Raw genomic sequence first — 13034 nt, forward strand, 5'->3', positions numbered from 1 at the left:
GTCTGCTGGCTGGGTGCTGGCAGGCTTGCACCTGGCACGGGCACCGTAGCCAGCCTGTGCCCCTTTAAGCGGTCCGGGGCCGGGAGGGGGGCATAGAGTTTCCCTTGTGTTGGCCAGAGTGGCCACCAGGGAAACCTGGGGAGGGCTAGCCTCCCACTAGTTCGAATTAAGGGTCTACACAGCCCTTAATTCGAACTAGCTAGTTCGAATTAGGCTTAATCCTCGTAAAATGAGGTTTACCTAGTTCGAACTAAGTGCTCCGCTAGTTCGAATTAAATTCGAACTAGCGGAGCGCTAGTGTAGCGCCTATTAAAGTTAGTTCGAACTAACGTCCGTTAGTTCGAACTAACTTTGTAGTGTAGACATACCCTGGGAGACTCTGGGGACAGACATGGGTCTGTCTCCTATAGACAACCACCTAACCTCAGGAAGATTCTTACCAACAACCACACACCACGTTAATACCAACCCTGGAACTTTCCCTTGCAACAAACCCCATTGCCAACTTTGTCCACATATTTACTCTGGTGACACCAACACTGGACCTAACCATGTCAGTTATATGATCAAGAACACATATTCCTGTTCATCCAGAAATATAATTTATGCCATCATGTGCCAACAGTGTCCTTCTGCTATGTATATTGGACAGACTTCTTAGACACTTCGCCAAAGAATTAAAGCCCACAAATCAGACATCTTCACAAGGAAAAACCAGTTGCTTTTCATTTCAATCTACCTAGACATAGTCTTAACGACCTTACTACATGCATCTTACTTCAAAGAGACTTTAACACCAGATTACAGAGGGAAACTTCAGAACTTTCATTCATGCTTACATTTGACACTTTACGAATGGGCCTTAACAAAGATGATAATTACCTTAACCATTACAAAGATAGCTTCCCTACTTATCACCCCTGATTAGCCTTCATTGACTCATAAATAGCTATTCTCTCCCTCCTTCTCCTTCTCCCTCAGCTCACCTTCTGTACTAAATCTGATTTGTCAGTTTAATAATGTGTTCACTTTTTTTCATTGTATTCCTTTGGTATATATGGTCATGCCAATTCTCTTCCAGAATATGATCTGAGGAAGTGGGTCTGGCCCATGAAAGCTCATCACCTATTAAGCCATCTTGTTAGTCTTTAAAGTGCGACACGGTTTTTCCTTTTGTTTTAGCAAGATCAGACTAACAGAGCTACCTCTCTATCACTATTCAAATATTTTATTAGTAACAGGAGTATGGAATTTTGTTGTCTATAGCTATGATTTTTAATTTGAAATACTGTTTTTAAGGTATAAATGCTATAGATCTTGCATTGTCTTGGTTTTTATACACAGTACAGTAAATTCAGTACAAATATTAAATCACCAGGGAAAAGACAGAAAACTACTATTCATCTTAATGCTTATGTTCTAGGGTTTTTTTCTGTCTTGTCTAAGTTTCTTTTAAATTGAAATGTATAAAAATGTTTACCTTTGCCTTTCATGGTGGTTATGGATTTGGAATCACTCCAGTTTCCTACACCCCGACTAGTTACCGCAGCCACCTTTTTCAAATGAGAAGGTTAGTTACAATTTTATAATGAGAACAAAGAATGAGCTTAAAAAGAGTTACTAGTAGAATGGAGCTGATGAGAAATGGACTTTGAAACAAAACAAATTACTTGGTAATATAAACAGAGATAAAGCAGACCTGCTTAGAGTTAATTAAAGTAATCTATTGAGATACATCACAGATAATAGTATATGGCGAGATCTTTACAAAAAGCATGTAAAATAAGGATGGCTGGAAAAATTCTGCTCAGTATAACCTAACACAACTCCTATGAAACCCATGCCTGCAGAGAATTTGGCCCCAATGATTTATTTAGAAAATGTCCTATAGACAGAAGGTATAGAACATATCTGAAAAAGCATCTGCTTCTTGCACACACGGGATTCCACAAGCAACAGTAAGAATAACGTTGATTCATGACAATTGAATCCTGCTATCTGAATGGCCATTGCTATCAATGAGAGTTTAGTTACGTGGAAAATTGGCAGATTAAGCTGTACTCATTGCAGTGTTTGTGTTACAGGTTTTCCTCTCAAACTCAATTTCGATCTGATTTTAATTTAGCTTTAAGCCTTCCCTAGCATCTCTGCTGACCCATCCTCAAGAAATAAAGGGCTAAAAGGGATCTTGCAATGTCATCTAAGTGCAGCTGCCTGCATGAAGGCAGGACCAATTAAACCTAGATCATCCCTGGAAAATGCATGTCCAACCTGTTCTTAAAAATCTCCAGCTGATGGCGATTCCACAACCTCCCTTAGAATCTTGTTCCAGGGATTAACTATTTCTAGTTCAAAATGTTTTCTGTTATCTAACCTAAATCTCCCTTGCTGCAGATTAATCCCATTATTTCTTGTCCTGCTTTCAGTGGACAGAGACAATTGATCACAGTCCACTTTACAACAGCCCTTAACATGTCTGAAGACTGATATCAGGCCCTCTCCCTTTCTTCTTTCTTTCTATAGCCAAAGTTGTCTCTGTTCTATATCACACGCAACTGGAGTGACGTCAGAACTGTGATATCTGTGGATGAATTTTAAAACTGACACCTGGGCTTCTTGGATGTGGTGGAAATCCCAGGACAGAATGTAAGCCTTTAGTTTTGCCTTTTCTTGTCAGCACACAATGAAGGAGTCAGCAAACATGCGGGCCTCCTATGTGCTTTAGCTATCTCAACTTGTTCCTGGGGCACTAGCCTGTCATTTAGCTGTGCAGTGCTCAGGCCTCCCAGTAAAAGAAAAGAACCTGAGAATGCACCTAGACTCACTGGCTTTTCACATACTCACTCTTAGTGTGTATAATTTGTTGATCTGCAAGTTCTCAATTTCGGTATAGTTCTTGCTGGCTCTAAGTGAGGACCATTCCTTGGAGCCATTTCTACTGTATTCCACCTAACAGAATGAAAACAAAAGGGTCACAATCAACAATACCATAGCATAGGATGCTGGATGGATGGTTAGCTTTACAGTACCATGGCATGGACCATTAAAACCCAACAGGTGCCAGAAATCCAATCCCCAATCTGAATGCTCAGATGAGGGAGGAGACAGGGGACACAGTCCACATCTAATCAAAACCAAACAATTCTACACCCTCCCCATCTAATCTCAATCCAGAGATGGAGAGAGAACCCTTTCTATGAGGAACCCTTTACTATGTGGAACCCTTTCTACTGAGAGATAAAGCCCATAGCTGCATTTTTCCCAAATGAGAGCCTGGGACACACAAGAACGTATGCCAAATATCAGAGGGGTAGCTGTGTTAGTCTGAATCGGCAAAAGTGATGACCTTATAGACCTTATAGACTAACAGATTTATTGGAGCATTAGCTTTCGTGGGCAAAGACCCACTTTTAAAGAAATGTATGGAAGATTCCCCTCTGTTCTCCTATATCGTGTGCACCTTGGTCTTTATCAATGGTCAGCAAGACTATTAGCTACATTCATCAAATAAAAACTTAATTTTTATTAAAGAACGAATACAAGCTCCATCTTACCAACACTGACAAGTATAAAAGTTGGATTTATTATGGGTAGAGGGGGAGAGAGCTACATGTTAAAGTTACCAAGTTTTTTTAACTTTTTAATTCTTTTTAACGCAAAGAGGAATCCATCCCCACAGAATTAGGGGCAATCTCTCTCTTTTCATATGTCTCTTCTTACTCCAACTCCTATAACCCTCAGTGCCAAAAGCCTAATTACACTATTTCGACTTCAGCTATGCAATTGACCTAGCTGAAGTTGCGTAGTGGAAGTTGCGTAGCTTAATTTGACTTTTTCCCTGCTGTGTAGACGTGCCCTGAGCCTTTAAGGTGTCACACTGTTTTTGCAGACAGACTAACATGTCTCCCCCTCTCAAATTAGTATGTGTAGAGGCACTTATTCATCTTCCTCATTACTTTTATGGACCTGGAAAAATATTTACATGATTTTTGCAATAACTGACTGTGTCTTCTGCTCTTGTTTGGGCTCAATCTCTCCTCACTGAGAAAATAGCTAATTTTGTCAAAGGACATGCTCAGACTCTGAATTATCTGAGCTGAAATTCACTCTCATTTCCAGTTCATTAAATTGTAAGCTCTGTGGGCAGGGACTATCCTTCTGTTCTGTGTTAGTACAGCGCCTACCACAAGAGGAGCTTCGTCCCTGACTATGGCTCTCAGGGGCTACAGCAGTGGTCTCCAACCTTTTTACACCCAAGATCACTTTTTAAATCTCCAAACAGGCGAAGATCTACCGCCCCGCCCCTTCCTTGAAGCCCCGCCCTCTCTATTCTCCTCCTGTCCATCACTTGCTATCCCCAGCCCTTACTTCACACTCTGATAAACAGTTTATTTTTAAATTATGTGATGTATACAATTAAAATCACATGTTTATAGTTATGAAATAAATGATCTGGTTTTTATTCATGCTATTTAAATCTAAAATGAAGCATTTAGAATTATACATTTTGTGGGGACAGAGTTCTGCGGCGGGGGGCAGGGAAGAGGGTGCTGGGAGGGCACAGAACAGGGTTCTGCAGCTGGGGACAGGATGCCAGAGGGGACAGGAATAGGGACAGAGTTCTGTAGCTAGGAACAGGAGAGTGTGGACAGAGTTCGGGGAGTGGGGACAGAGTTCGGGGAGTGGGGAGGGAAGTGGGGACAGAGTTAGGAGAGTGGGGACAGAGTTCTATGGCTGGGAAGTGGGGGCTAGGGAGTGGGGTGCCAGTGGAGGCAGAGTCCCCTTTATCTGCTTCCTCCCAGGATTCCCCTGCCCCCAAAGGGAAACCAGTGCGTGCCTGCCCCGGGGCTGACCCCACACAGGGAAGCTCCCCGCGCGCGCTTGCCTGGGGGCCGACCCTCCGGCGCAAGAAAACCCCGTGCGTGCGCCTCCCCTGGGGCTGACTCACCCTCCCGTGCGGTGCAGGGAGCCGATGCTGCCTCCCGCAGTACACCCAGCAGAGAAGCTAGCGCTACTTCCGGAATCGCCGGAAGTGGCGCTAAGCTGCAGGACTTCTGTCCATCCCCAGGAAGCCTACACTACCTCCATTTTCACTGGAGGTAGGTAGTGGGGCTTCTCGGGGGTGGGAGGGAAATGGGTGCAGGGCAGACAGGATGCCTCGCGATCGACTGGTCGAGGCCTCGCGATCGACCTGTCGATCAGGATCGACCTGTTGGTGACCACAGGGCTACATTAATACAGATAATAACTAACAGTAATAATTTAGGAAAACATTGTAGCACGTTTAAATCTCATTGATTTCCATGAGATTCAAGCATAGGTTTATAAGTGAACATGTGAGGAAGTGCTTTGCTGAATCAGGTCCTCTGTGCAAAGGGGCTCATGAGCTATGTTAAGGGCTTGAATAGAGCTGAAACTTCCAGCAGATGGGATGCATGCACTGGAGGCGACTCATACCTCTGGCCACTTCAGTCTCATGTGCACAAAACAGGTTTCTGTGCAACATAAAGTGGTGCACAGGCCTGGCAAGCAGGTGGCTTTCACCATGAGCAAACAGCTGCAGGTAGTTTCATTCAGAAGAATCGAATTCTCAAAGCCCTAAGCTTTAGGTCCTTTGCAGTGAGGAAGGAATCGTAGCCTCATGCCCGGCTCCCATTCAGCTTTGACTAAGGAGCACACTGCAGAATAATACGTACGATGTACTCTCGGATCAGGCCATGGGCAGACACGGGTGGAGCCCAGCGGCCGATCACCACGCCTTCCACCTCTTCCTTTAGAGACAGCTGAAGATGGAGAGGGGGATCTGGTACTACAAAAGAAACAAGCGTGTCAGTAACAGACTGGACAGAGAGGTCTGTTCATCAGAATCACAAAGGGAAAAAGTCAAGAGCACAGGCCCAGACATTAGGGTTCATCTACACTACAGAGAAGATCAAAGCTGCTGCTGTTGATCTTCCAGGGTTCAAATTAGCGAGTCAAGTGAAGACACGCTAATTCAAACTGAGATGGGCACTCTGGTTGATGCCGGTAGTCCTGCTTCCACGAGGAGTAAGGGAAGTCAAAAGAAGAGTCTTCTCCCTTTGACTTCCTGCAGTGTGGACAGCACAAAAAGTTCATAGACTCATATACTTTAAGGTCAGAAGGGACCATTATGATCATCTAGTCTGACCCCCTGCACAGTGCAGGCCACAGAATCTCGCCCACCCACTCCTAGAATAATCCTCTCACCTATATCTCAGATATTGAAGCCTTCAAATACTTTGAAGACCCCAAGATGCAGAGAATCCTCCAGCTGTGATCTGTACCCCATGCTACAGAGGAAGGTGAAAAACCTCCAGGGCCTCTGCCAATCTACCCTGGAGGAAAATTCCTTCCCGACCCCAAATATGGCGATCAGCTAAACCCTGAGCATGTGGGCAAGACTCACCAGCCAGACACCCAGAAAGTTCTCTATAGTAACTCCTATCATCCCTCCATTGACCTATTTCCCACTGATAATGAATGGTCAATTAGCTACCAAGATCATGTTATCTCATCTCCTTCATAAACCATCTCCTTCATAAACCCATCTAGTTTAATCTTGAAGCCAGATAGATCTTTTGCCCCCACTACTTCCCTTGGAAGGCCATTCCAGAACCTCACTCCTCTAATGGTTAGAAACCTTCGTCTAATCTCAAGTCTAAACTTCCTACTAGCCAGCTTATATCCATTTGTTCTTGTGTCCACATTGGTATTAAGCTTAAATAATTCCTCTCCCTCCCTGGTATTTATCCCTCTAATATATTTAAAGAGAGCAATCATGTCCCCCCTCAGCCTTCTTTTGGTTAAAGTAAACAAGCCAAGCTTCTTGAGTCTCCTTTCATAAGACAGGTTTTCCATTCCTCGGATCATCCTAGTGGCCCTTCTTTGTACCTGTTCCGGTTTGAATTCATCCTTCTTAAACATGGGAGACCAGAACTGCACACAGTATTCCAAATGGGGTCTCACCAATGCCTTGTATAATGGCACTAACACCTCCTTATCCCTACTGGAAATACCTCGCCTAATACATCCCAAGATCGTATTAGCCTTTTTCACGGCCATGTCACAATGGCGGCTCATAGTCATCCTATAATCAACCAGGACTCCGAGGTCCTTCTCCTCCTCCATTACTTCCAACTGATGTGCCCCCAGCTTATAACTAAAATTCTTGTTATTAATCCCTAAATGCATAACCTTACACTTCTCACTATTAAATTTCATCCTGTTGCTATCACTCCAATTTACAAGGTCATCCAAATCTTCCTGTATGATATCCCGATCCTTTTCTGAATTGGCAATACCTCCCAACTTTGTGTCATCCGCAAATTTTATCAGGACACTTCCACTTTTGGTGCCAAGATCAGCAATAAAAAGATTAAATAAAATTGGCCCCAAAACAGATCCCTGAGGAACTCCGCTAGTAACCTTCCTCCAACCTGACAGATCACCTTTCAATATGACCCACTGTAGTCTCCTCTTTAACCAGCTGCTTATCCACCACTCAACTTTCATATTAATCCCTATCTTTTCCAATTTAACCAATAATTCCCCATGTGGTACTGTATCAAATGCCTTACTAAAGTTGAGGTAGATCAGATCCACTGCATTTCCTTTATCTAAAAATCTGTTACTTTCTCAAAAAAGGAGATCAGGTTGGTTTGGCACAATCTACCTTTTGTAAAACCATGTTGTAATTTGTCCCAATTGCCATTAACCTCAATATCCCTAACTACTTTCCCCTCCTTCAAAATTTTTTCCAAGATCTTGCATACTAAAGATGTCAAATTAACAGGCCTATAGTTACCCGGGTCGCTTTTTTTCCCTTTCTTAAAAATAGGAACTATATTAGCAATTCTCCAGTCAAATGGTACAACCCCGGAGTTTAGAGATTTATTAAAAAATTTTGCTAATGGACTTACAATTTCATGTGCCAGTTCCTTTAATATTCTTGGATGAAGATTATGTGGGCCGCCCGATTTACTCCCATTAAGCTGTTCAAGTTTGGCTTTTACCTCGGATATGGTAATATCTACCTCCATATCCTTAGTCCCATTTGTTATGTTACCATTATCCCTAAGCTCTTAATTAGCCTCATTAAAGACTGAAGCAAAGTATTTGTTTAGATATTGGGCCATTCCTAGATTAGCCTTAACCTCCACTCCAACCTTAGTAATTAGCGGTCCTACTTCTTCTTTTTTTGTTTTTTTCCTATTTATATGGCTATAAAACCTTTTACTATTGGTTTTAATTCCCTTTGCAAGGTCCAACTCTACCTGACTTTTAGCCTTTCTCACTTTGTCCCTACAAGTTAAGTTAATGTACTTTGACTTAAGCTACGCCGTTAACATAGATGAAGTTGTGTATCTTATTCAACCTTTTCCCGTAGTGTAGACATACCCTTAGGCCGTGTCCAGACTCAGGGGCTTTTTTGGGAAAAGTAGCCTTTTCCCGAAAAAACTTCCCCTGCGTCCAGACTCAAGCCGCGTTCTTTCGAAATTATTTTGAAAGAACGCGGCTTTTCTTTCGATGGCGGTAAACCTCGTTTCACGAGGAAGAACGCCTTCCTTCGAAAGTTCCTCTTTCGAAGGAAGGCGTTCTTCAATGTAAAGAGGCCGTCTTCGAAAGAGAGCATCCAGACTCGCTGGGTGCTCTCTTTCGAAAAAGCGGATTTCTCTTTCGAAAGATCCGCCTGCAGTCTAGACGCGATCTTTCGAAAGAAGCCTGCAGTCTAGACATAGCCTTAGTGAGCAGTGGATGCCCTACTGGAGTTTGGTTATTTTTATATCTAACTACCATGGAGCCAGTGGGCACAGGGGAATCAGTGTAAGAGTGCAACCCTCCTGTGGATCCTCAGCCAGCAGACTGCTCTTGGCAACATCAAGAGGAAGGGGCAACTCCCTCTTGCTCATGGGAAATCAGAGATCCACATGTGGGAGGCTGCCTTGTATGTGCAAGTCAGGGGAAGAAGAGAGGTTGGAAGAATGATCCAGGCACTGAATGTGTACTATGCATTCCTTGGAGATGCTGTAACTAGAGACGTCAGGGGGCTCTCCTTGCACCCTCTCCCCTATTCTTATCATGTAGTAGACAGAGAGCAGAGGACAAGTCTGAAGTGCAGACAATGCAGTGTTTACTGGAGTTAGTTTCCAAGCAAGCATATGCCAAAGCCCTTCACATCAGTCGGGCTTATCTCTCTACAGTGACAGAGTCTGCTCCCGTGTTCCATTCCTAGCTGTGACACTGCAGAGCCTAAATCCTCACCCCCCTGACATCCCCGAGTGTTTCCTGTGCCCCACCTCTCCATTTCCCTGTTCCCAATTCTCCCCTCCTCCTTCTTAGCAAGTCCAGTACTCCCGCAATTCCCACCTCATAATCTCACTCCTTATAACTTATGGTCATGCTGTTTGGGGGGGCGGGTCATGGATCTGGGTCTTCATCCAACTCTGTTGTACCCCATGGGAGGGGTAGGGCATGAGATTGCATTCTTGTCAGGTGCAGGCAGGAATTTTGCAGGTCTTTTAGTGTTTTACCTCCTCCCACAATCCCTCCTCCTTGCCCCTCCCAACTGGTTACTTGACCTTGGCTTGAGAGAGAAAGCCAAGCAACCTTCTAGTGTATGCTCCTGTATTACCATCCCACCACACCCTGCTCCATCTCTCATATCTTTTCACTCCATCTGCTTTTGGACAATGGTAACACACTGTCTTTGTTCTTCACACATATAAGAGGTAAATGTATCAATAGTCAAACCACAAATTAGGGATGCAAAATCCTGGTTAAAAAATTAACCGGCTAAACAGGATCTCACAGCAGGAGATGCTCCAGCCAGGTGAATGCTTATTGGGTATCTGGTTAACCCTTTACATCCCTACCCCAAATTCTATTTCAGGTTATGTCTACACTACAGCGCTAATTCGAACTAAGCTAATTCGAACTAACGCATCTAGAACTAAAAACTAGTTCGAATTAGCGTTTTGCTAATTCAAACTAGCATGTCCACATTAAGTGGACCCTGAACCGGGGTTAAGGATGGCCGGAAGCAGTGCCGGCAGGGCATCAGATTAGGACTTAGAGCGTGGAGCTGCTGCCTCAGGCTAGCCGAGGGCTGTGCTTAAAGGGACCCGACCCCCACCCCGGACAGACAGTTCTCAGGGGTGTCCCACTTGCAAAGCAGTCCTGGCTTGGAGTGCCCGGAGTGCCCACACTGGGCACATCACACCACTCGGCCATCAGACCAGCTGCACTTGCCGCAGGCTGCCATCTGGCGAGAGAGGGCAATTGGGGGGCTGCAGGAGAGCTTCCACCCCCAGAAGCCCGCAGAGCCAGCCCAGTCCTCCCCATCGGGGGCTCGTACCCCATTCCTCCCTCACCTCCTTCCACTTACCCTTCCCTAGCCCCCCTTCCTGATGTACAAAATAAAGAAAACGTGTGGTCAAAAATAGAATCTCTCTTTATTGAACAAAACTGGGGGAGACTGGGAAAAGGAGGTGGGAGAGGGGAAGAGAGAGGGTGGGAGAGGGGAGGGCAACTAAAATGATCAGAGGTTTGGAACAGGTCCCATATGAAGAGAGGCTAAAGAGACTGGGACTTTTCAGTTTAGAAAAGAGGAGACTGAGCGGGGATATGATAGAGGTCTATAAAAGCATGAGTGGGGTGGAGAGGGTGCATAAAGAAAAGTTCTTCATTAGTTCCCATAATAGAAGGACTAGAGGACACCAAAGGAAAGGAATGGGTAGCAGGCTTCAAACTAGTAACAGAAAGTTGTTCTTCACAAAGCAAAGAGTCAACCTGTGGAACTCCTTGCTGCAGGAGGCTGTGAAGGCTACAACTAGAACAGAGTTTAAAGAGAAGTGAAATAAAGTCATGGAGGTTGGGTCCATGGAGTGCTATTAGCCAGGGGGTAGGAGTGGTGTCCCTGCCCAAAGTTTGTGGAAGGCTGGAGAGGGATGGCACGAGACAAATGGCTTGGTCACTGTCTTCGGTCCATCCCCTCCAGGGTCCCTAGGGCTGGCTGCTGTCGGCAGACAGGCTACTGGGCTAGATGGATCTTTGGTCTGACCCAGTACGGCCATTGTAAGCTCAGGGCTCAGGGTCGGGAGTCTCAGTGGACCACCTTGATTCTCTTGCACACCTGCTCCTGGGTGGCCAGGCTGGCAGCTCTCCTGCCCTAGACGGCCACTTTCCTGTGCCTAGTGCAGAGGTCGTGGACGAGGTCCAAGATGTCCGCACTAGCCCAGGCGGGTGCCCGCCTCTTGCGGTCCCGGGCAAGCTCCCGGGAGCCGCCAGCCTGGTCCCGGGAAGAGGGGGAGGGCTGGAGGGCATCGGGTGGCTGGCTCGAGCCGTGCCAAGTGCAGGGTCTGCTAGCTGGGTGCTGGCAGGCTTGCACCTGGCACGGGCACCGTAGCCAGCCTGTGCCCCTTTAAGGGGTCCGGGGCCGGGAGGGGGGCAATAGAGTTTCCCTGGTGTTGGCCAGAGTGGCCACCAGGGAAAGCTGGGGAGGGCTAGCCTCCCACTAGTTCGAATTAAGGGGCTACACACCCCTTAATTCGAACTAGTAAGTTCGAACTAAGCTTAGTCCTCGTAGAATGAGGTTTACCTAGTTCGAACTAAGCGCTCCGCTAGTTCGAATTAAGTTCGAACTAGCGGAGCGCTAGTGTAGCACCTATCAAAGTTAATTCGAACTAACATCCATTAGTTTGAATTAACTTTGTAGTGTAGACATACCCTCATACTAATAAACAGGCTTATATGCTACCAAGAGGGTACAATCTGACCCCCTTGAGTCAACAAGAATTGCTTGATTCAAGGATTTTGCCCAATATAGTCAGAATCAAAATTTAATTTTGTACCTTTTACCACCACCCACCCCAAAAAAAATCACAGACGAAATGGAGCGACTTCACTATTCCTTCCACAGACCCTTTCACGGTACTGTAGAGGAGATGAATTTCCCAAGGAGAGGCTTGTGATGGTTAGATACACAAAATTATCTAGAGGAAGAGCCTCAAATCAGTGGAGTTATGGGAATTTACCCCAGCTGAGAATCTGTTCCCCGGCAGTGCTACCTGACAGTTCCAAGAATTAAAAACAGAAGAAGCAAAGGCCACTTACATCCCTCCGGTGTACGAAGAGTGATGAAGTCATTTGTGTTGTACACTTTGCTCAGACACTGGACCTGAACTTTGACCTGATAGGTGCAATCCGGCTTCAGGACTTTTAAGACACTGTTTGTTTTGTTGCTGTGAGTTTCTAAAGTTTTCCAAATGCTTTCACCAACCATCCTGTGAGAGAATATAGCCACTTAATTCAGGAATTATTGTTGAAGCCAGCGGCGTTAGCTTAGCCAAAGAACACCCATCTTCTCTTTACACTTTAAAGGCCTGCTTTTTTTGTTAAAAGGGACACTGTAAACTTAAAGTTAGACAGCTTCAATATAGGAATTAAAGACCACTTTCTGATTTTTTTTTAATAACACTGTCTTAGCTTGTTGACACTCTTTCTCTCACTGAAGCTCTGTGCCACGCAAAAGGGGAAACTGACTATACACAAATGGCAAGAAGTTGAAGCTAGTCAAATTCAAGGGTAATGGTGGATTCTATATTACCAGCAGTTTTTAATTCACAACTGGCTTTTTAAAAAACAGGTATGATCTAGTTTACACATTAATTATTTTGGAGAAGATCTATGGGCATGTGTTATACAGAAGATCTGACTAAGCCAGGGGTCTTAAACTCCTGGCTGGCAGGCCATCGTGGGCCAGAGCAGTTGTGCAATCCAGCCTGCGAATCCCAGTGGACTGAGTGGTAGGGGTAGGGGGGAAACAGGAGTATTTATGGGAGTGCCTACCTTTAAACTGATTTCACTCCACCCTGGTTTAAAGGGAGGTGTTCCCTTAAGCACCTTGTAAAGTCAACTTAAAAGTCTCTTTTCTGCTTGAAAAAATGTGTCCCCATTATTGTTACTAGGACTTGAAATGGCTTTACCCAAAAGAGATTAGAGACAAATTATTTGTC

At 45.0% G+C, this 13034-nt stretch overlaps 1 protein-coding gene across 2 annotated transcripts in view; it reads right to left on the bottom strand.

Annotated features, from left to right (window-relative positions):
• Positions 1-13034, bottom strand: part of LOC102444015 (sortilin-related receptor) — a 159378-nt gene that overhangs the window by 24740 nt on the left and 121604 nt on the right. For both annotated transcript variants that reach the window (XM_075909723.1, XM_075909722.1), the window contains exons 35-38: positions 12133-12302; positions 5697-5809; positions 2845-2949; positions 1481-1553 (exon numbers count right to left, since the gene is read on the bottom strand). In XM_075909723.1, the coding sequence (XP_075765838.1) occupies positions 1481-1553; positions 2845-2949; positions 5697-5809; positions 12133-12302 (461 nt within the window). The remainder of the gene's footprint in view (positions 1-1480; positions 1554-2844; positions 2950-5696; positions 5810-12132; positions 12303-13034) is intronic.

Source organism: Pelodiscus sinensis, chromosome 26 (assembly GCF_049634645.1).
Source record: "Pelodiscus sinensis isolate JC-2024 chromosome 26, ASM4963464v1, whole genome shotgun sequence".
NCBI lineage: Eukaryota > Metazoa > Chordata > Testudines > Trionychidae > Pelodiscus > Pelodiscus sinensis.